The following is a 25,945-nucleotide window of genomic DNA, read 5'->3' on the forward strand; positions in this document are numbered from 1 at the left end:
CATCCCTCATTCACATCACTCTCTCTCTCCTCAAAAACTTTTCTAAAAACAACTATATAGGATGCTATTATACAATTTTAATACCAAAAATATAACATCATTACTTAAACACGGAATTCATATATTTGAGTAATTTTGTTCCACGGTTCTTTAAATAAATGTAGGACTTATGATATCAAGGAATTGGATGATGTAATCATTAAAATTCTTAGATTTGATTTCTACTGGGTGTGTTAAATGTGTATAATGGAACAATTATGGCTTATGGTCATTAAAGTTTATTTTAACTTGAAAATGGATATTAAAAATGGTGACCTACAAAAGCAACTTGAATGACAATAGGTTCTGAAGATCAATTTGGTTTAAAATGATATGTTTTATAGATTTGAGTAATAATATTAGTGGAGATTGGCAGGTTGCATTCCATTTTCCCTGCTACCACCACAAATATGTAAAATTTTAGACTTGTGTTGTCTAATAAGATGTATTTTTTTCCTTTTTTTTAAAGCTATTATATTATATGTTAAACATATAATAAGCTTTACCTTTGCCAATTTCTTGCAGATAATTACTATACTGGAAGCGACGCGAATCCAAAATTGTATATGACATGTGAAACCGAAGATGGCATAAGTACTATGTATTATTATATGTTATCTTTTTTTGAAAACCCGTATAGTACAGCTATTGTCTTTCTATATATCAAACATATGCACGGCTACAAACATACACATTTTATAAATTCTCATAAGAGTTATCTACCTCTAAACAAGAAACATATATATTGAACAAATTATTTTTATTGTAAATAATAAAATTATTCAATCATTTACACAATCTATGAATTAAAGGTCACTTGGTAATTAGGTATTATAAAGTTCATTAATTTAGGTCAATTTTACTAAAAATTGCCAATTCAGAATTAGATACAATAAAACTAGGTTGCAAACTTGCAAAGCATATTTAATCGTTTGAAAATCAAAATAGCGATGTTTAAGATTATAATTTTGGAATATAAATCTTCACCAATATGCGGCACATTATTATTTTATTTTGCAAATCAATGGCCAATTAGGGTTTTCACAAAGAATTTATTACAAGATCCGTAATTTTAGAATTTAAGACATAATTAGCCTTATTTTATTTTTGTCAAATAACCGGGTGTATCTTATTCCATAATTAGCCAACCCTCACTTATATTTACTTGTCTTCTCCCCTCTCAAAACCATCTATATTCTTTTTCAAGAAAACCAAATCTCCAAACTCCCGGTAAATTATTTTGCATATTATTAAAGTTTTCCTTGTTTTTAATAGATTAACATGTTATTGGGGCTTTAATTAAGTTGCAGATGGGTCGTGCAAAGCTAAGAATGGAGCTTATTCCGAAAGAGAAAACCCGAAACACCACTTACCACAAACGGAAACATGGGATCATAAAGAAAGCTACTGAATTTACAATTCTTTGTGATGTTGATACTGTTATGATCATCTACCCTCCTAACTCAGACATGCCCGAGATATGGCCCGAAAACCCTGAAAAGATCAAGAAAACGATCGCATCGTACAAGACGAAAAGGGGTGATACTGGAAAAAGAACTTATGATCTTCATGACTTTTATGAGGACCGGAAGAAAAAGATCGAAGACGAGCTTGTGAAGGCGAGGAAAAAGAATATTGAAGCCAAGTATGCGACATGGTTCGATGATCTTGACGGGTTGAATGAATCGCAGCTGAGGCAGTTTGCTATGGGGTTGGAAAACAAGGAGAATATTGTGCGGGCGCATCTTGAGTTCAAGAAAAGAAACATGAACGTTCAGTTGCCGTTCATGTTTGATCTTGAAAACAAGATGGGTCATTATCAAGACCGGGGTGCAACAGGTTTGCACCTCGGTCTTGATAGTGGTTCAGTGATGAACCATGGTGTTATGAACCGTGATCATGCATGGTTGGCTAATGCACCGATGGGTGGTTCTTATGTACCAATGAAGCATGAGCCGATGGGGTTCGGTTATCCGGGCGTGTTTGATGGTGGTATGGTGTATGATGGTCCTAGCCAGTGGGGGTTTCAGATGCCGGTGGTGCACGGTGGCGTGTTGCCGGAGTTTGTAAGGCAGGAACATGAAGAGCTGGTTAATAATGGTGGTGGTGAATTTGTGTTGGATGATCATCTTGGAAGGTTTACTGGTAGTATTTGAATTGATTTCTTAGCATTTTGATGGTTTATTTATTCTGTTAGTTCTTTGGTTAACCATTTTAGTTTTTGTTTATGGTTCACTGGGAAAAACATTTAGTTTTTGACTTTTTTGGTTATTTAATGGTTAATCAGGATCATTTTGTCTGAGAGCATCCCTAATGCCATCACTTTTACGCTCATAAATTGTATTTTTTGTATAGTTATTGGGATGATTTCCATTATTCGGTCATATAATGATATGCTTATATATTCCAGTCTCGTTCATATAAAGCATGTCATTTTCATAAGAAAATTTGTTTTCATCTATGCGTGTCTATAATTTTAGATTACGTTCCCTATCGTCAAACAATCTAGTTATCTAAAACCACATTTGCCTATGTATAATTGTTGCTTCTTAGAACCTCGAAGCGTGAACCAAAAGCCATTGTATTATTTCACTTCCCTTAAGCCACCCCTTGCGTTTTCATGTTTTTTTTTTCTAATTAAACCCTATCATTGTGTATTAAATTGTTTTTGAATAAATAAACTTGTCTGAAAATTTTCTTAGTATTAAAGTTTTGTTTAATTTTGTCTAAAGATCATGGTCCATCTACGTATTTATGCCCAAAATCCTAATCAAATCTATGACCTAAATAAAAGAAAAACTTAAATTAATGATTACCAAATTAACTGAAAACGATAACATTAAATACAGCCGAATTCTTAGGACACCATCAATGCATTTGGGGAGGTCCGTGGTATCTTTGACGCGGAGATAGAAGAAAAAGGTGAAGGGATATGATAAATAGGGTGATCAGACCGACTTAACCGAACTGAACAATTTACTAATGGTTCGGTTAAGCAATAGCCGATGGTTAGGTTAAGCTATAACTAATTAACGGAAATTGTGGGTATTAAGTTATAACTAATTAAATGAAAATTGTGGGTGTGTTATGGTTGCGGCATGTGGCATAACTTGTTGGGGATTTGGAATTGAAAACTTGGATATTCTCATAGTAATGTGATGCATTTTCATATCGAAGTATTTTGGTGGTTCTTCCAAAATTTCTATCGGAAAGAACTCAGTAACATAGCAAACCAAAAATCTAAGCAAAGGGAAAAGTGAAGAAATAAAATAAGTAAGTTTTCATCCTACATTGGTATAAGTAAGAAAGTGAGTTCTTGTTCTACATCGCTAGATTACAAAACTTGTAAGTTTTTTACAAGGAAGAGAGCTCACATTATAATATTTTTATATGACAACACACTCTCGGTAATCCTAACGGAGAGTGCAAAGCACCCGACACGCACAAGCACGGGCTCGGGCGACGCAATAGGTGCAACGTGGCGCTTTGATAACACACTTTGCAACGCGATTGGTCCTTAAGTAACCCGACGTGAATGTTATGCTGACGAGACACGTTGGCTGCCACGTGGCCTAGCTAGGGTTGACTTGGCAAAGCTATAGACTCGTTGCGCTACGAGACGGCCTTTGTTTATGGTCATCGTGATACGCGACCAAACCAAATTTCAGCTATAAAAGGAGAAGAATTCAGACTTCATTTCCTCGTCCAAAATTCTGACGTCTCTTTCTCACTTTCATATATTAGGAGTATTGGTATAATATCCTTGAGTAGTCGTAGCCAATCTTATCGAAAGAAGCTTCGTACACGAATCCAAAAGCTCTGCCTGATCAAGGTAAGACTTTGTGTCATCCTATAAAGTTTCTAATCTCGCGATTATCGTTATGATTATCGGGTTAATACTAATCTAGATATACTACATTGTGCTTAACTAGGTGCTTAATACCAAGAAGCTCTTTATTTGTAAACTTTCAATGTGAGACATTCGAGTTTTTGTACAACTCAAATTTGTGTACTAGGGTTTTCCAATAGTGTCATCATGATTTTTAAACTTATAAAACTCATGATAGATAGTCCAAATACTTAATATTTTCAAAAGATTTTAATTACATTGCAGTGATTAAGTCTCTATAGACTTACGAGATGGTTACTACTGTTATTGTGAGGTTTTGTATACAAGGCTTGCCTAATGGGTTATTACACGTTACTTATTGGACAAGTGTTAGCCAATAAGTAATATGACTATAGTGTCAGATTCGGCCGAGTAACAAGTATCTTTCGGTAATTTGTGAGCAGACAGATGTAAAAACATCTTAATGCTGTAACTTTAAAATTTGTCATTATAAATGAATGTGCTTACCAATATTTCTGCTGATCAATTGCCATTTACAGTAGAGGCATAGACATGATGTCTGCAGGCTTCCGGCTTAAATAAGTGGCTTGTCATTAGAATAAAAAAATATATTTTTTTAAATTAGGGTTTATCCTACTTATGTTTGTATAAATATGAGTTTTATTCCTAGTTTATAAAATTAGAATGATGGTGTTTTTATATTCTGATAAATTTTTCCTAATTACGCCACTGATAAATTTTCTGCTGCTAAATATTTTAATAATAAACACCAATACCACCACTCGTGTTAACAGTTTCCCTCCCAGGGTATATACATAAATCTTAGTCCCTCCAATATTTTTTTAGTACCACTCAATATATCAAATTCAAATCTATTAAGTTGTTATTAATTTACTATTATTTTTAATAATGTAAATATTATAAATTTGTTTAATAGTATCAATAATAGTATCTCTCTCTCTCACACACACACATATGTATATATAATTTTATAAATATAATAATGCATTTACACTGATAATAATAAATATTACTATTATTATTATGATCGAGATTGATAAACACGAAAATTAACAGGGAAAAACAAACAAAAAAAAAGTAAATTAAAAACTTTATAGTTTTTTTATTTAATATATTAAAGTGAGATCATAAAATGAAAAAAAAAATAAAATTTTAGAGGGGAGTAATATGCTGAATGAAATTGCTGAAGAATTGAAAGTTTTAGTGAGAGGTATGACAAGGGAGGATGTACGTTTAGCCTAACCTATTTTGAAACATAAAGAACAACAAAACAATCGGGAAGCGTATTTGCATATTAGAGTTATAAACTGTCGAAGGCAGTTTTCTATTTATAATTTTAAAATCCATTTTGTTCTAAACTGTTATTCAACAAGTCATTTTTTTCAATAAACAAGTCGATAGAACAACCAACAATAACCCCTTCTAAAAATCAGGATAAATTTTATTTGTTATGTATTGACATTCATATTTTATTCTCTGTGTTAGATATTTATTATTTATTTTTAATAAAAAGAAGGTACAGGCTTATTTTTATTCTTTGTAGAGTAAGTGTCAAAATCGTCACTGAGGTTTGATTAATAATATGACTTTAGTCCAAACAGTTTTTTTTGCATATGGGTCGTTAAGGTTTCTCACTTTACCAATTACGTCCAAATTATTAACTCCATTTAATTTCGCCGTTAAGTTAAGAATAAAAGTGACTTTTCACTAAAGTATAAAAGGGCTTTCAGTCTTTTCACATAATACATAAAAGTATAAATTAATGTTAAAATAATCTTTTATATACATAACAATCTTTTCCCCCCTTCCCTAATCAACCCCGCCATCGGCAGTCTAGCACCCCCTTCCCCAGTGAAAGACCACACCACCACCGCGGCACCGCCTGCGCAATCACAAATCACAACCAAAAGGCATGTTTTTTTTTTCCACCGAAACCCTCTTCTCCACGCACCCATCTTCATCAACAAACTTATCTCAAACCCTTTTCCCGTCCAACAGCCCCAGTTATAACAACAAACCAATCTATGAGCTTCCCCTTATATTTATCAGGTTCAGCTCATCTTCCCACATTAATCCCTAGAATTTTCACAAAATTTCAAATAAGAAATCGCTTAGTTCACCACATTTAACACTTGAGACCTTAGGGCTTTTATTTGGTGGGATTAAAACGAGTAGATTGACATAAAACTTAACTCAAATGGTGCTCGAATTGACTACTGGCAAGCGAAGAAAAGTAACATGGTTAACGATTTGGACGTAACGAGCAAAAATTGAGAAACCTCGATAGTTTAAATGATAAAAAAAACAAAAAAATATATTTTGAACTAAAATTGCATTATTGACAAAAACAGGCATTTTACTTTTCTTTTTAAAGATCACAACTTACGAATAAACCAGTTTCAATTTCAAAATCATTTGTTTTCAACTCCCTGCATGTTTTCCTCTAATACCTTTTTAATATATTCAGTCCCTAGTATGATTAATATAACTCAAAAGCTTGATAGAAGCATGAACATCTCATAACTGTTGTTTGTTTGGAGTTGCAAGCATTCACATCACATTTGTTATTTCTTATAGATATAAAACTGATATTAATAATAAAATAAAACTAATAATAAAACTTAATTCATTCAAGCATTAAATTCAAGGGGCAATGATCTAATATCCCTTGAACCAACTCTTGTTTACCATCCAAAATAAAACGAAAGCAAAATGAAAATTGAAAACCCTGATTTTTACATCTCAAAGCCAAACAAACAAGAACAAAACAAAAGCAAAAGCAATTTCAATCCAAACTACTAAACCATATAAATTAAAAACCTACATCAGATCATATCATACCACCACCACCAGCTCGTCCCATGTTAAGTGTTGAGAGACAGATTACGGGTCAGATTAACAAGAGGCGCGGTTGAATCCATCGACCCATTACTGCTCATTGAACCTTCGCCGACATTTTGACTCTTCTACAAGAATAGAGAAAAAAAAACATCATTATATTATAACCCATCACAAAAAAAACACACTTGATTAACATTCATCACAAAACTAAACACTTGATTATACCTCCTTAATGATCCTTTTGGCTTTTATCAACTTCTCTCGGTTCTCATAAAAGCTAAGATCGTCTAACAAAGACGTTTTCGCTGAATAGCTTTTGAAAATTTCAAGCATTTCTAAACCTTGTTTCAAACCCACCTGAAAAGATATACAACTCAACATCAAGCATGTTGGTTTTGTAAACAAAAAGTAGCAACAATAATAATTAAAAAGAAAAAAAAAATACATCTTGAGTGTCCCTAGTGTATGTAACAGGCCGGTTATCGTTGTTTTCAAGAATTATATGTCGCAGCAGCGTGTTGGGAACATCCTTAACGATGTGCCACTTAACAGGGAAAAAACCATTCCATTTGTCGAGCTGCCAAAAATCCATATTCTTTTCATAATCTACGGGTCCGATCATTTCAGCAACACCCACAAATTGCCCGCTTCCGTTTACCTGAAAATAAAACCGATATGAAGTTGGGGGGAAAAAAGCTAAAACTTATAAATTCATAATAGAATTATCTACAACTGTAATTTATTGTAAAATTACTAATTAAAAACTATGAACTTGCTAAAGCATTTAACTGAAAATTGTAAATTTGATATTAAAAAAAAAAGAAAATAACTGTAAATTTATTATAGCAATAAATAAAAAGTTGCAAACTTATCATAAAATAACTAAAACATTTTAAATTTATCATAAAAATAACTTAAAGTTGAAAATCTATCAAAGAAAGTGACTAAAAAAACTTACTGAAAAAAAGAGGAAAATATTTGTTTTTCCTTCAGTTTCACGAAACGCAGCATCTAATTTCTTGTTGCCATTAGGTGTGCTTGACCAAACATCATATTTAAGGCACTTGTGAACATCATCTTCACTATAGGATTTGATTACATAAAACTTAGCATGATCATACTTTGTCTGAAACGCATCAAGATTATATTTGTCGCGTGTGAGTGAAACACCCATTTTGTCTTCTTCAACATGCGTGCTTACGCTCTGAGCCCGTGGGCCCCGTGTTAACTCTTCAGATTCACCACTTGCATAAGACTTATCCCTTGATTTGTACCTATCATTATCATTCCAAAACCTACCACCCGAAGCATAATTCATAGCATAGTTTGAAAAAAGCCCTTGGTTTTGGTAACCAAATGATGAAGCATTACCGGACGGTTTATACCCTTTCGCAAAATCCACAGATTGGTAACCGGACCCCAACTACACCATAAAAAAGTTATGTTAAGTCATGAATGGAATAATCACAAATAGGGTAAAATGTAAGCCTCTAAATGAATCGAACGTTTAATGAACATTTTGTGATGAGAGCAAAGGGAAGTCCGTAACAAACAATAATAAACAAATTTTGTTCATTTAGTTAAACAAACAAAAACGATCACATGTCTCGTTCATTTATGTTTGTGAATGTTGGTTTATGTCCGTTCGTTTACGTTCATTAATATTCATAAGTTTACGTTAAGTCTGTTTGTTTACATTTCTTCGTATATTAATTTATAAATTCTGACTCATTGTTCTTCACATTACGTTTAACTGGTTTCACTCAGTTGTGTTTGTTCATCTATGCTCACTTATTGTTGGCAAACAAACACGAACATGCTCCGTTTGTGTTCAGTTTGTTTAGAAGCCTAGTAAAAAGGTCAATTATACCTTGTTAAGTGACCTTATATGCTGTGCCTGAAGAACCGACTTGGGAACACTAGAAGTAGATTGTTGTCGATACTTCATATCCAAAGGGTAATTTGTAGATTTCCCAGCATACGTGTTGTTTACGATTCTTTTGGAATTGAAATCACTGTATTTCATCCCGTTTGAGCCCGTACCAGACTTCGAGCCAAATGATGACATGGCATCTGATGAAGAAAAATAGGGTTGTTGCCCATCGACACCCATAAAAGTCCCAGCCGCATAAGGATTATAACTAGGCATATAATAAAGAAGCGAACCGTTATTATCCGTATAATGACCGCCACTAGAGTTCATATGACTTTGACCATCGCTATATGCTCCATTTTGACCTACCAACACAATAAAACAAAATAAATCATTTCTGATCACCAAGATACAAACATAATATAATCATCAAGAATCAAGGTTCACGTAAACATAAAAGAACAAAAAGCATGCAACTTTTAACCTGGATAATGATAATCATAACAGCTAGTAGTTGAGTAAGGAACACCTTGCCCTGCAGTTGCCTTTGTGGCAACACCGCTTTTAACAGAAACCCCTGATAATGGTTGGGCAGAGCCCGAAGGTATGCCTTCTTTTCTAGAACCCTAAAAGAAAAAATCAAATCAAGTTAACTTAATATAACAAGCGTACAAAATTAAAATAATAATTCAATAAATGTTCAATAGTGTTAAAGAGCCTCACCAGATTTTGATCATCCATTTTAGCACCAGTGCTAGACTTCAGACCAGATGCTGATGGCTCGGCTGATAAAGCAGAGTTAAGCAAAATCACTAAATAAATTAATAAAAAACATAGTTGCACACACACATTTACAACGAATAAAATGATAAATGGTTTTATCAACTAAAACCAAACATACGCTAATTCTGAACTTTAAAACGCTTCAAAATGTCAGTTTTTCTAAATGTGATCTTTTAGGCTGACAAAACCAGAAAAGATCAAGAATCCAGAAGGAGTTTTAAAAAATTTAAACTTTAGACAATCAAGCCTGATAAAAATCTGGTAAAAAACAACAAAATAAATAATTTTGAAGCAAAAAATGACATTTAAAAAAAATGTGTAACCTTTTTAGGCTGATAAAACCAGAAAAGATCAAGAACAAAGGGGTTCTTGAATATTTAAACTTCTGACTTTGACTATCAAGCCCTATAGAAAACGAGAAAACAACAAAATAAACAATAATGAAGCAAAAATTGTCGTTTAAAAAAACAAAAGAAATCTTTTGAGGCTGATAAAACCAAAAAAGATCAAGAACAAAAGGTTTCTTAAAGATTTACACTTTGACAACTAAAATAAAAAAAATCTAAAGAAAATTAAAGAAAGGATACACTGTAAGATGTTCTTGTCTCCAGGCATGTTACTCTTCAAAATTATCGCCTGAAAAAAAAACCAACTCTAAAAGTATTAACCGAATATATTTCAATATATCAAAGTATATTTTGATGCCAACAAATGGGTTACTTGAAGCAAATAATAATGCGATGCTCTGTAGATAAAAAGAACAAGATTCTTCAAAAGAAAACAAAAAAGTACAATGCATAATTGGGTTACACTTTCTCTAAATGTGAACACATCAAGAACCACACAAACCCTAAAACCCTAATTCCAAATCAACACAAAATAAAAAACCCATATATAAAATTGCATAATTGTTGTAAAAAACTTTGCTTTTTGATAAAAGGACAGCATTTTTAGGGTAAAAATGTAATCTTGATGGTAAAAAGGTGACCTGAAGTGTGATCGCCGGTGATGACGGCGGAAAACGACGGTTGTGGACGGAGAACCGATGGAGGCGGTGGAGGGGTGTAGAGGGTAGAATAGTGTGGGCGGGTTTGAAGAGGGGGTTGCTAAACCCCTAAATGTAGATCCAACGGTTGAGATTGGATGATGGAGTTAAAGGGAGGTTATTTGGACGGTTAGAAGTGTCAGTTACAAAAGAGTGAGATTATCGGATTATCACTTTTTGAATTCTTGGATTAGTTACATAAACATTGGTTGATCTTTTTAGGAGTTGCAATATCTTAAGTTTCTTGAAACCGAATTTTGAACTTGCTCAGTTTCAAGCCGAAAAACCCGAATTTCAACATGTGTGTATTTATCAGTTTGGGTTTTGGGTTTAATGGTGTAGTTTACTAGATTTTGTGGTGCATATAGGTCTATGTAACTTAGAGTCCTTAGTTTTAAACATGGTTGAGTTTTCTATAACCAAAAATCTGATTTTAATAAGATAGGCGCTTGTTTGCTTGGATTTCTTGTTTCTTACTTCATGATTTTTTGGTTTTGTAGCAGGCTAAATGTTTAATGGGATCCGCGAATGGAAAAACCTACAGCCAATTATGTGACATTTGTCAATTTCGGGTTATTTTATACTTGTATTCTTAATGTAAACCCGACCCGTTTTGTATCCCGAACCTTTCGATATTATCAAAATGATGAATTATATGTTAAATATTTGTTTTATAGTTGTTGGATAAAAAAAAACACCCTTTTCGGTTCTTAAAATTCCCCAAAAACGCTCAAAACGAACTCTTGGGACTAAAACTACCAAAATGGAGACTTGAAGAACCCATTTGTAGTTTGTGCTTTCTTGGGTCTATAACCAACCCATTTTCATGAAACACCCTTTATGAAAGACTCATTCAACTTACCCTGTATATACACACCCATCTTCTTCATTTGTGCTTGCTCGTTTCTTTATTTCTCTCTCAAATTCTTGAATTCTAAGGTTGTTCTTCATAAGCTAATCTTTCATTTTAACTAACTTCTCAATACTTAAAGCTTGATGTTACAACATATATATAATATACACTCCTTGTTTACCTTCGGTCTTTAATTTCTCCGGTCTCGGCCGGTTGAAATGTCGAGCTAGTAAGGCAAGGTTACATGGAGGACTTTGTAGTCCTTGTTTATATATTTAACAAATCTAACCATATAACTTGTTATGCTTGCTTAACTTCTACATATTTTAGTTTATTGTTCATATTTGTCAAGTTCCATGGAAATGGGTATGTGGTGACTAGCCTCGGTTTCATCCCGAGTTGAGAACCGAACCAAAAACCGAACTTTTGTTTAAAAGCATTATTGTTAACTTTTTTAATGTAAAACTTGAGTATTATTATTTATAAGTTATTTTACAAGTTCCATGGTAATTGGGTATGTGGTAACCATCCTCGGTCTTATTCCGAGTCAATGACCGAACCAAAAACCGAACTTTTGTTTAAAAGCTTTATTGTTAACTTTTTGAATGTAAAACTTGAGTATTATTATTTATAAGTTATTTTACAAGTTCCATGATAATTGGGTATGTGGTAACCATCCTCGGTCTTATTCCGAGTCAAGGACCGAACCAAAAACCGAACTAAACCGAGTTCACTCGCTTAAGACACACAGGTGTGTTTTTAGCCACCAAAACTCATATTTTTCTTCAAGATTATATTTTAAATCAATTTTAGTTAATTTCTAAACATACTTGGCATGTCGGTAACCAACTTGATCTTATAACAAGTTCGAACCGATAAGGTCGTATACTCGCTTAACGAACGTTAAGGTTCTTCACAATAGAACTACATACTTGGTTAAGTCTATTTTGATTTTATTGAGTTATCTCATAACATTTATTATTTTGGGAAGTTAACTGTGAGCTTGGTCAATTATCAAGTCTCGAACCGACAAACCCGAACACTCGTTTAAACCTCGTTTTGGTATTCTTATAACCAAGGGTTTGCAATATCGCATTTTAACCTACATTATTACTTAACATAGGTTGAGTAAAAAAAAAGAAAAAAACTAATGAATAGAATACCGAGACCCGGTTTCGAGTAAGCTTATTTTACAAAACTCGTTTCTTTAATTTCTCAAATATTTACATTTTAAATCCTAAACTTTATTTATTTACTTTATTTGTCATGTATTTTATTTTTAACCCTTCCAAGACTACCTACTAACACAAGACCCGTTTAATATAGGTCTTGCTCGTTAAACCGATCTCTCCGATTATTAACGACACTATCTTTCAAGTTACTTATTAATGTGAGTACTTTTTCATCCCCTGTTTTCCATTTTTCGTTTTGGGGGTGGCATTGCATACTTATTCAAATTCAAATGATTTATACTTGAGTCTTAAACCACAACACGTATTGTATATGTTTACTTAAATAAATGCTCGATTTGGTGTTATATGCTTTACATGATTATGTGCAAATTCTTGAATGCTAAGGCGGGTAGCCTCTTGAATGCTAAGGCGGGTAGCCTTATCAAAGTATGATTATACGTTAATTCCGAGTATATATGGTATCCCCATATAGAAAGGTGTTGTCAATGTATTCTTATTGACGATTTCATTATTGTCGTCAATGTATTCTTATTGACGGTTCGTCAATGGTTTCTTATTGACGGTTTTATTATCTAAATTGTTGCTATTATTTATTGTTTTCATATAGTAGTTGTGGATTTCATACTATATACTTATTGTCCAAAACTATGAAAATTGCTCACCAACCTTCGTGTTGACAAACTCTATTTTATGCAATGTTACAGGTTTGATGTTAGCTTGATTGGATTACTTGAAGAAACTTATTATCTTGGCGTTAGGATATTAGAAAATAAAAGAACAAGTTATTTGTCTATCTATCTATTTGGCATTTTGTATGAACAATTGTTGTGTTATTTATGATGATATGGATTTAAATGAATTGTTTAAATATTGTAACTTTATAGTGTCATTGTGCAATGAGTAATTATGTCGCGCCTCGACGTTTCCGCCTTCATTGGTCGGGGTGTGACAAATTACGTAATTTTGGTTCCTCGGTTTTTAACATAACTGAATTTTTAATAACTAAAAACTTTAAAATTTAATAAGGCGGGTGTTCATCGATGGTTCTGCTTTCACAAGCCCAGTCCAAGAGGAGGGCGACGGACCCATGCCCACTCTTTCAATATGCCCATAATTGTTAAAAAAATATAATTTATTTATCTATAATATATATAAACGAAAACCCTAAAATCCTACGTGTCGCGATGTGGTCGCTCCCCTTGTTTATGGAAGCCACCAGATTTCTTGATTTTTAAATGGAGGCCTCTCATTGATTTAACCCGAATTTATGGGTATGGGTTTTACCAAAACCAGATAGCTCTTAAACGGGTTATAACATCTCATTAAATTAAAAATTAATCTTACCAATTATTTGATGTGAAAATCCTATAAAATAGAGATATACTAAAATTTAATATCCAATTTAAAAAGAAAACGATATTATTTATAATTAATAAACAATTTTATAGTAAAAAAACATAAGCGGGTAATGGGTTCCCAAATCCAGACAGCTTTTAAACGGGTTATAACATATCGTTTATTTATGAAACCCTTTCATCATCAAACCTTAAATATATTATTAACTTTTTCACAATAAAAAAAATTAAAATCCAAAAAATAAATATTAAAAAGCAAAAAATGTAAAACAGCCATTCTCTCAATCTATCAGATTATTTTATTTGTAAATGAAGGCTTCTCACGCATTTGACCCGAATTCACGGGTAAATGTCTCATCAAACCCAGATAGCTATTAAACGGGTTAAAACATATCATTATATTAAAAAATAATCTCATCAAATATTTGATATGAAAATCCTATATAATAGGAATATACTAAAAATTAAAATCCTATTTATTTTTATTTTTTAAATATTATTTATAATTAATAAACAATTTTATAATAAAGAAAATAAACGGGTAATGGGTATCACCAAACCCATATAACTTTTAAACCGGATTATAAAATATCATTTATTTGTGAAACCATTTCATTATCAAACCTCAAGTATATTAATTATTAACTTCCTTACAATAAATAAAATTAAAATCCAAATATACATATATAAATATTAAAAACGAATAATGTAAAACAACCCCCCGTAATACAGGGGATAAAATCTAGTATAATATATATAATTGAAACCCCTAAAATCCTATGTGTCGCGATGTAGTCACTCTCCCCTTTTATGGAAGCCACCAGATTGTTTGATTTTTAAATGGAGGCCACTCATTGATTTAACTCAAATTCATGGGTATGGGTCTTACAAAAACCAGATAGCTCTTAAACGGGTTATAACTAGGGATAACAATGAAACCCGAACCTGATGGGAAAACCCGAAACCCGACATAAATGGGGCGGGTAATACCCGACCCGTTAGCGTTTGGGATGAGTTTGGGATTAGTTTTGAAATTTTTCGCTGGTTTGGGACGGTTTTCGGATTTCTAATATACCCGATTACCCAACCCGAATACCCGATAACATAGACCCATTTACCCGATTATATACCCAATGTACCCGATATAACTTATTATATTATATATTTACTATATTCCAAATATATTATTTGTCGAAACTTGTTTATGTTAATTTTTTGAGATATTTTACCTTTTTGATAACCATCTTTGTAATCAATTAGTTATATTTTGTCAAAACCATGGAAGAAACCCGACAGGTTTTGAGCCAGGTATACCCGATAGGAAACCCGAAACCCGACCGATAATTACCTGATTAAAACCCGACGGGTTTGGGACGGGTTTGGGATAGACTTTTATAACCGGGTATGGGTTTGGGAATACCTAAACCCGACCCATTGCTATCCCTAGTTATAACATCTCATTAAATTAAAAATTAATCTTACCAATTATTTGATAGGAAAATCCTATAAAATATGGATATACTAAAATTTAATATCCAATTTAAAAATACAAAAGATATTATTTAAAATTATTAAACAATTTTATAGTAAAAAACATAAGCGGGTCATGGTTCACCAAATCCAGATAGCTTTTAAATGGGTTAAAACATATAATTTTTTTCTGAAACTCTTTCATCATCAAGCCTAAGTATATTATTAACTTTCTTATAATAAAGAAAATTAAAATCCAAAAAGTAAATATTAAAAAACGAAAAATGTAAAACAACCATTCTCTCAAACCATCAGATTGTTTTATCTGTAAATGAAGGTTTTTCACGCATTTGACTAGAATTCACGGGTAAAGGTCTCACCAAACCCATATAGCTCTTAAACGAGTTATAACATCTTGATATATTAAAAATTAATCTCATCAAATATTTGATATGAAAATCCTATAAAATAGGGATATACTAAAAATTAATATCCTATTTTATTTAAAACTAGATTTTATCCCCCGTATTACGGGGGGGTTGTTTTACATTATTCGTTTTTAATATTTATATATGTATATTTGGTTTTTAATTTTATTTATTGTAAGGAAGTTAATAATTAATATACTTGAGGTTTGATAATGAAATGGTTTCACAAATAAATGATATTTTATAATCCGGTTTAAAAGCTATATGGGTTTGGTGATACCCATTACCCGTTTATTTTCTTTATTATAAAATTGTTTTTTAATTATAAATAATATTTTTTTAAAAATAAAATAGGATATTAATTTTTAGTATATTCCTATTTTATAGGATTTTCATATCAAATATTTGATGAGATTATTTTTTAATATAATGAGATGTTTTAACCCGTTTAAAAGCTATCTGAGTTTGATAAGACATTTACCCGTAAATTCAGATCAAATGCGTGAGAAGCCTTTCGTCCAAGTCGCTAATAAAGGAATCCAATATAAGACTCCTTGCCAATCACCCATCTAATATTTTAGGTTTTATCACAAAAATACACAATCACAGTCCCCTATTCTACAGCTACGGGTCTCTGGATTCACAAAATTGCAATTGATCAATGAACCCTAATACGGGTTTTTCTTCTCTAGATAAAAAATTGCAATCGATGAACGAACCCTAATTCTCTGACGGTATGTTATAATCTGCAATTTTTCATCTCTTTTAACTCTTTTCCATTCCCATTACATTACAACTTGCCGTCGATTATAATTTTTGGGTTTCGAATCTAAAACAATCGACTTGCTGTCGATGAGCATAACAAGAAAGAGATATTGTATTCTAATCATGCTCTTCTAATTTCTGTTTTTGGGTTTCGAATTTGTGGTAATCAAGAATATGAACAAATTATCAAAAAGGTTTTGAATGTTTTTGTAGTGTGATTTTAAAATACTCAAATCATCTATAGATTTTGTGTGGATATAAATTAGTCTTCTTATGTGCCAGAGGCTTATTCTTTGTCTCAATTTGACTAGGGTTGGTTAGCCGCTGTATTATTGTTTTCTATCATACTACATTATTATTTTCAATCCAGAATTTACAGGGAATAGGAGAGCAGTTGAAATATTAAGTACACAATTTATTCGATAGAAAAGTTTAGTTTTTTTCATAGTCTGATTATCTTTATAAAAATTGAAAAAAATTCTAATTCCCTTTATGGCAACAAAATGTGATGAATTTGTGGTTTGGCATACAGATAATAATGTTGTACATATACATTACTTTAAGATAACTATGTTATCAATTGAGAAGAATGGTATTAGGGCTTAAACCATACTCACTTATATGATTAATTTTTATTGTGATTTATTACATGTTCACAATATTAAGAAGGCGGCTGCAATTTAATGTTTAGCTCAATTTTTTATCTTACCATTTCTTCAATTAAAACCTGAAACTTTATTATATTCCATGGTTTATTTGATGCCATTATTTGTTTGATACTTTAGGTGCTTATCACTATCGAAATGTGTTGTGTGTTCTTTGTCAAATTATTGAAGTTTTAGAAAGATATCACTTCCTTTCAAACAATTTTCAAATCACTTTTATAGCTTCTCAACTAATTAATGCCTTTTGTTTTGTACAGATAAAGAACGGAAACAATGACAAGGATGAAGTTGCAATTGTGTTAATTAACATGTTGGAGGTGGTGACAAAGAGGCATAATAGTAGACGAGTCAACTTCTAGGTATAACAAAGTAATATTATTGATCTCTTTAGTTAATTAACATTATCTAATGGAAATATTTTTGTTTCACACATGCAGTTTGATGGAATCAACTGATGGTGGTGCTTGTGGAAATGAAGAAGGGTCAGTTGCTTCATTGATAAATATTATACTCACATGTCATCAATGCAAGGGAGAATGTGTAAAGGACGATAATGGCGTGGACAATCTTTGACAAAAATTATCAACAAGGAAATCAAAGTGTCTTCATACCTAGGAGTTTGTTTGAAGATTAGTAGATCTCTGAAAGCAAGTTGTTTTTATCTTTACAACGTATTTAACTTTTCACACATAAGTGCTGTTTAAAAAGCTCACGTAAGATTTACTATATTATAAAAAACTTGGGTTTTTAACTAGGGTGAATGCAGAGCCTTAATGCTAAAAAAATGTATTATTTACAAACCGAATGATAATTATCCTTGGTGATCCTGAGCTCTATGTGAAAAGAGTGGAAACAATTAAGGTTTTGATGACCACATTTTATATTGTTGTTGTTGTTGTTATTATTATTATTATTATTATTATTATTATTATTTTCTTTTCAACAAATACATGATTGTTGCCAATTGTTGGTTGTGGGTTTCACTGCAGAAAGCTAAAGGGTCCGTTGATGCAAGAAATCAAGTTTTAGAAAACTATTTTCATTTACAATTACTAAAACTAACATTTTTCTAATTTCTATTTATTTATGGGTATCAAAGAAGGATGATTTGATGGTGGGAGCATAACTATGGTTATTATCATTGTTGTAGCTACATGTACTTCATTCTGCATTGTGGTGGTATGCTGCAGAAGCCATTATATTTGATTGGTTTAGCAGTTGGTTAATGCTTTCTTTCCGGGTAGTGAACAGTATATTACACTTGTCATAATGATACTTTTAACAAATCACAAGTAATCAAAAGCTAAAGTAAATATTTATTACTAAACAACAATGGTAAATATATATGAAAACTAATCAATACATTATTAAGCATTTTGTAACTAACTTTTGATCACTATTCATTACTACAAAATTACAAATTTTTTTATAAAAACTCCATCACAACTCGAGAGATGTAAATTTGTCTTATTTATATAATACTTTAATAATTTTCTTTTTGTTAAGTCGGTTTCTTTTTCGGACCGTGTATTGTACCTAACCTAGTTTACAAATAAAACAATCTGAGGGCTTGAGAGAATGGTTATTTTACATTTTTCGTTTTTTAATATTTATTTTTTGGATTTTAATTTTCTTTATTGTAAAAAAGTTAATAATATACTTAAGGTTTGATGATGAAAGGGTTTCATAAATAAATGATATGTTATAACCCGTTTAAAAGCTATCTGGATTTGGGGACCCATGACCCGCTTATGTTTTTTTACTATAAAATTGTTTATTAATTATAAATAATATCGTTTTCTTTTTAAATTGGATATTAAATTTTAGTATGTCTCTATTTTATAGGATTTTCACATCAAATAATTGGTAAAATTAATTTTTAATTTAATGAGATGTTATAACCCGTTTAAGAGCTATCTGGTTTTTGTAAGACCCATACCCATAAATTTGGGTTAAATCAATGAGAGACCTCCATTTAAAAATCAAACAATCTGGTGGCTTCCATAAAAAAGGGGAGCGACCACATCGCGACACGTAGGATTTTAGGGTTTTCGTTTATATATATTATAGAAAAGATATTATTTATAATTAAGAAACAATTTTATAATAAAGAAAATAAATGGGTAATGGGTATCACCAAACCCATATAGCTTTTTAACCGGATTATAACATATCATTTATTTGTGAAGGCATTTCATTATCAAACATCAAGTATATTAATTATTAACTTTCTTACAATAAATAAAATTAAAATCTAAATATACATATATAAATATTGAAAACGAATCCCCGTAATACGGGGATAAAATCTAGTATATTATATATAATTTTGTTTTAACCTAAAAGTCTACCAAATAACTCTTTGGTTTAATGAAAAGTGTTATAGACTATAAATATTGTCAACTTATTTATTACATAATTGAGAACGTGATTTTAAAGGCCCGTTTTTTACTCGTCCCAGGCTCCAAAATGTTAAAGGGTTCTCAGAGACGGTCGTGTGCTTTCGGGTTTCTAAGTTTGGTTTAATCTTGGTTTTTGTAGTAGGCTTAATGCTTAATAGGTTTGTATAAGTAGGAAAAGTGTATAGCCCAATACATGTAATTTGGGTAATAGAATAAATAATTAATGGGTTGTATAGTAGGAAAATTTACAGGTCAATTTGTGTAAAACGGGTTCCTTAGTTTTAACCAAAAAAATGTTTATCTAATTTGGCTTTGATTTAAATCTGGACTGAAAACCGAACATGTAATTCGGTTTAGTTTTAAACAATTTTAGATTAATTCAATCATTGATTTAATCGGTTTGAAACCAAATATATTTATTTAACCTATTTATCAATATTTGATAAATCTAAAAGGTATGATTGGAGCTTCTATTTAGAAAATGCGACCTCAAATTTTATACTTAAAATATCTTATATGCCGGGCAAATAAAACTTCAAAAAGAATACAAAATTAAATGGTATTTGGCTAATTCGTTTTTCAAACTTTAAATACTAGTCTTCTAAATAAAAATATTAGAAACCTTTTTATTTATGAAAACTGAAGTCTTAATGAGGAAAATTTTGTTTATAACCTTAAAACACATTCTAATGACTTATGTTAGTTATGAAATTAGTTTTAAGCTAATATGAAACTTTTATCTTGAACTGATCGAAAGTGTTTAAACTAGTTCTAATGTGTTCTGAAACTGATTTGAATAGTTCTAATGTGTTCTGAAATTGATATGAAGTGTTTAAACTTTAAATTAGTTCTGATGCTATTTTAAATTGAATTAGAAGCACTCTGAACTCTTTTAAACTGAATCAGAATTACTATGAACTCTTTTAAAACGATACAGAGTCTTTTCTTCGAAACTGAATTCAATATTTTTCATTTAGACATATAGTGTTTCGTTTAAAATCTAGTGTTATTGGTTAAGCTTGGTGTTTCCATGTTCACGGTTAGGATATGGTGTTTTTGGTTAAAATCTGATAAACCATCAAGATTTTTGAACCATCCTAAACTTGCGAACCAACCCAACTTGTGAGCCAACCCACCTAGACTTAAACCTATTTCTTTTAAATTCTTTTTAAGCACTTTAATAATTTATTCTGAAAGGAATTTAAATTGCGACATATAATCATTTTTTTCTAATGAAATAGTATAATAATTTAGACTTAATTGCAGTTTTGGTCCATGTGGTGAAACTCAAAACCTAGGATTCAACCCCGTGGTGGATATGCATGAGTAGCTACATGCGTGTCATCACGTATTATTAATTCAGTTTTGTTTGTGGGCACGTTCGCTTGATATGATTCAATTCATACGTCAAAATCCTTATCGAAGACTCAATCTTCACCGTCCAACTTGATTTATTGAGTCCAACTTAAAGACATATACAACAAAACCATCAACAAGGATGAGATCGATATCATACTTGTACCGGTATCGAAATACCAATACCGACTTTTAACAAAACTAGGTACCAAATACCGTACCAAACGTAGTGGTTTGGTATTGGTATTTCAATACGGTACCCACTTTGGTACCACTTTGGCTTTCCCCTAATCTCCATTAATCGTAACAAATCTATACCTAACTAAGGGTAATCAAGAAACCAAAAATCGTATCAGATTTCATAATCAAGAAACCATAATTCCAAAAATTGTAACACCCCGGATAAAGCGGAAACGCTTGAGTATGACGTACAGATTGCTCAAACACACGTGACACTATTAGATGACCATAATAACGTTATTTCATTTAAATCTTCATGTAACACAAGTTTATCAAATAATACAAGTTGTAACAAAAAATAAACAAATGATAAGTTGTTCTTTGAATATCCTATAGGCATGCTATGTATAATAACCCGAATTTTCAGATAATAATTATAATAGTTAAATGGTTTCATATTAATAGAGTTTGAATTTGAAGATATTTTTAACATTTCGTTGGAAACTCCAATAGGTAAAACACTTTATAATTTAAACTAATAGATAAATAATCAAATCCTTGAAGGGAACCTAATCCTATTATTCAAGATATAAATTTTGAACTACATCACCTTTTAATGCATCTACGTTAAGCTGCAATACCGTATTTATCGGGATAAAACTCTTGTCAAACGCGTTTTCCTTTCGGCCAATTATACTCTCTCAACCTCATATTTCTCTCTCTCAAAAAAAAAAAAAAAAAAAAAAAAAACTGCAACCAATTCTGCCTTCATCAATCGCTATTCATCTTCGGTTCCGTTGCACTCCGCAGAGAAAACATCAGCCTTCGTTTGTGACCGATTTCTATTTTTCGACTCAAACCGCCATCACAAATCAGACGCTACCGGCCGCCGCCGCACTCATACGCCATCGCCGTAGTCTTTGATTCGTCCGTTCGGCTATCAAGGTAACCGTTCAGAACCTTTTCTGAGTGTATCTGGCCTATTTAAGTTTAGAGTCTTATTTTATCTTTGATGAAGACTAAGTCGTTTCCGGCAATTGAAATTTTTGATCCAATCATTTATATACACATAAAAATATGACGACCCAACTAAATTATATTAACACCTTGATGCTAAGTCCTTGTTTCTTGGTTAACACACACTGTTGGTTGTAAGAATTTGCAGATAAGTTTTGTTCAAACCGTCTTAATTTACGTTATACTCATGGCTTTCAAGCACTCTGTTATGGTTGTTGGAGATGAGGGCAAACAAAAGTTCTTTTTATTTTTCCCCTCTAGTAATAAAGAATATAAGTAGGTGCATGCATACAGATATACAATAATCTGGTTTATTGTTTGTCAAATGAGACATGTGAGTTTATTTGAATTTTGTATGTTAAATGAGATTAAGTGGTTCCATGATCAAGAGTATTGCATAAAATAAAATGATTATATAAATGACACATTTTTTTAGAAGTTGTAAAACGTGGTTCTTAATATATATATATATATATATATATATTAAGTGCATTAAGAGCGCGCACGCGCGAGTGTGTGTGAAACATCAAACACGTAATTGAAGGTCCTAAAGTTCACATTGCCAGAAACTCCATTAATCAACTAATAATAATGAATTACTTAGAAAGTCTAAAATTGAAACATGTCGGATTTGTAGGCTCTCGTGTCTAGTTAAGGACAACTTATAATTATTTCTTTTGCTTATCGGCTATTAAGGTACGGTTTCTGGTTTCTTTCACTCATAGTATTAATTATATTCCGTTACTTCGTAATACGGTCTCTGTTTTCATTCACTTTTAGTATTGACTCTTATCCGTTACGTTGTAGTACGGATTTTCGTTATGCGTCAGTTACATTTTGAGTTTAGTTATTTTATATAATATATTTTTGTAGCATGCAATAGATCATATATTTTGTACTCTTTGTGGCATGTTCCCGTTTAAACATATGTAATTATATGCTTTTAGCTTTAGTACTCTGTTACCCGAACACTTTCTGACTTGTCGTTGGGGCGTCAACGACATGACACTTGTCGTGACAGTGCGTAATTAAAGTTCACGGCGTCTCTAACTAGTACTTGTGGAGTATTAGGGCCACTTAGGGGCGTATGGATCGATCCTAGTTCTGTTCTGATTTCTGACTTCTGACTTCTGGGGGATGGAACAATGCGTGTACGTCACACGTACCATCTCATAGGTGCATGGACTAGCTAGCTATGTACCCCTCTGTTTCTGGCTCTGGGTGCTTCTATGTACACGACTTATTTTTGTTAATATACCATTGTCGTCGTGTAGTTTGATATATGTTTCTGTATCTGTTTCTTTATATGTTTGTGATTATGGTTAAGTATCTGATTCGGTTTCTGTAATAATTTGGTTATGTTCTGTATTAGCATCTGCATCAGTTTTCCTTCAGTATCCGTATTATTTTCAATTAGCCTTAGTTATGGTTTTAATGTCAGTTATATTTTCTTTTGCTTTTCGTAAGTTCGTCTTCACATGTACTATTGTTCTATCCGTTACTGGGCAATTTTTGGCTCAGCCGTGTTTTCTTGTTTGTGTTTGTCTTATTTTGTCGGCAGGTAATCCGGGAAATCAGAGAAATCAGTGATGAGAGTGAAATGAAGCTTAAGAATAAAGACTTTATTTATTTTCGCATTTAATAAATTGGACTTAGGAATTTCTTTCGTTTTGATTTTAACTCGTTGGTTGCACTTGGATTATTTTTATTCCTCTTAAATGGATTGTGTTTGGTTTATGATATCTGTAATAGTGACACGTCAGCCTGTTCCGGGTTGGGTGTTACACTATGTGTCTTCTAACTTTGTTCCTCATATCTTTGCATCTGTAACATATGTATAAACTAAAGTTAGCTATGAACACAGTTGGCGAGATTCCCTCAGTTTGATATAATACGTAAAAATCATACAATTCATGGACAAGTGATAAACGAGCAAGTAAAGTCCTTTCCAGTTGGTATCAACCAACATACTTGGGTAATCGTGCAAGTAAGATCCTTTCCAGTTGGTAACTGTGACATTCGTCAATTTCGGGTCTTGTTTGTATTCGTTTTTGTATTTGTTTATTATGTAAACCGCCCCGATTTGTAAACCGAAGCTTATGTTATAATCAAAATGATGGATTTATGTTACAATATTGTTTCACGCTTGTTGGGTCTTGAAAACATCATATTTTTATTATTTATTTATTTATTTATTTATTTTTGTTGTTTTGTGTTTTTGTCTTGATCCATTTTGCATGAAAACTCTTGTGTCTCACACCCATATTTGACCACCAACATTACCCTATATATACACCACCTTTCCTTTTCATTTTCCCTTGCTACAACTCCAAAAAAACAAAAAAACTCTCTCAAACATCAAAGATTCAAGGTTATCTTCTTAAGTGTTCTTGAAGGTTTTAGTCTTTCATCTTAATTAGTTTATGTAGCCTTATTAATACTTGTTTATGGTTGTGCAACATATATATAATATACACCCCTTGTTTACCTTTGGTAGTTACTTCTCCGATTCCGGTCGGTGAGGTTTCGGACCTCATAAGGCAAGGCTTCATGGAGGACTTCGTGTCCTTGATATATATACATCTATATAACTTGTTTATACATATCAATCTTGCTTATTTTAGTTTGTTGGTGATGTTTACAAGTTCCATGGTTATGGGTTTTTAAGAGTCTATGCTTCGGTTTAACCGTAAATAGCTCTAAACCGTAAACCGAACTTTGTTACTAGTTTTGTTAAATAATTGTTTAAACATACTTATTGTTAGATCTAAGTTTCTAAAATCATTTTTACAAATTCTATGGTTATGGATTTATAGAATCTTACCTCGGTCTTAACCCGAAACACGATCAGAACCGAAAACCGAACTTTTGTTTAAAGACTTTATTGTTAACTTTTGGTATTTTTTATTTGTACATTATTATACAAGTTCTTTAGTGTTTGGACATGTGGAAACCATCTATGAACTTGTTGTGAGATGGAAACCGAACCAAACCGATTCTTACTTGCTTAAGACACACAAATGTGTTTTTTTAGCCATCAAGACTTGTATATTTCTTTAAAAATAGTTACAAATTGATTTTTAAATATTTTCTTAAGTACTTGGAAATGTTGGATCCAACTTGATCTCATAACAAAGTTTGGACCGACAAAACCGAACACTCTCTTAACGTGCGTTGTTAGTTCTAAAACAATGGAACTACATACTTGGTTAACTCTTATTAAATTTTATTGAGTTATCTCATAACATTCAATATTTTGGAAAGTTTACTTTGGGTTTGACCAATTATCAAGACCCGAACCGACAACCCGAACACTCGATAAAAAAAACCCGTTTTAGTATCTTTATTCCAAAGGGATTTGCATTCTTGCATTTTATCCACCTTATTACTTAACATAGGTTGAGTAAAAGGTTAGATACTTTAACCCGGTTTCGAGCAAACTTACATTTTTAAAGGGTTATTATTATAAATTCTTAAATAGTTACATTTTAAGACCTTGAACTTTAATTATTTACATTTCTCAACATTTATTTTGTTTAAAGACCTTCAAGACAACATTTCTAAATTCAAGACTTCTTTTCTTTTTAGGCATTGTGCGTTAAACTCGTCGTTCCGACAAATCTCCAAATTATCATCTTCCAAGTTTACTACTTGAAGGTGAGTACTTCATACCCCATTTTCCATCTTTTATTTTGGGGGTGACATTTCATACTTATTCAACAAAATGCTTTATATTTGAATCTTAAACCACAAACGTAGTTGTATACTTTACCTAAATAATTGCTCGATTTGGTGTTCTATGCTTGTAT

General features: G+C 31.8%; 2 protein-coding genes across 2 annotated transcripts; one reads left to right on the forward strand and one right to left on the reverse strand.

The window, feature by feature from the left end:
- Positions 1-1,346: 1,346 nt before the first annotated feature.
- On the forward strand, positions 1,347-2,195 carry LOC143562983 (agamous-like MADS-box protein AGL82). The gene has a single exon (XM_077050636.1). The coding sequence runs from the start codon at positions 1,350-1,352 to the stop codon at positions 2,193-2,195; it is 846 nt and encodes a 281-aa protein (XP_076906751.1). The 5' UTR covers positions 1,347-1,349.
- A 4,352-nt stretch (positions 2,196-6,547) lies between these two features.
- LOC143563004 (YTH domain-containing protein ECT3-like) lies at positions 6,548-10,494 on the reverse strand. Its single transcript, XM_077050655.1, has 9 exons — positions 10,396-10,494; positions 9,995-10,043; positions 9,348-9,409; positions 9,109-9,250; positions 8,622-8,989; positions 7,710-8,174; positions 7,197-7,409; positions 6,977-7,108; positions 6,548-6,873 (listed from the first exon to the last, which is right to left on the reverse strand). The coding sequence occupies exons 2-9, from the start codon at positions 10,020-10,022 to the stop codon at positions 6,775-6,777; spliced, it is 1,509 nt and encodes a 502-aa protein (XP_076906770.1). The 5' UTR covers positions 10,023-10,043; positions 10,396-10,494; the 3' UTR covers positions 6,548-6,774.
- Positions 10,495-25,945: the final 15,451 nt, after the last annotated feature.

This window comes from Bidens hawaiensis, unplaced genomic scaffold (genome assembly GCF_021521415.1).
Source record: "Bidens hawaiensis isolate Kalapana, Puna unplaced genomic scaffold, B.hawaiensis_p1.1 tig00021192_1, whole genome shotgun sequence".
Taxonomy (NCBI): domain Eukaryota; kingdom Viridiplantae; phylum Streptophyta; class Magnoliopsida; order Asterales; family Asteraceae; genus Bidens; species Bidens hawaiensis.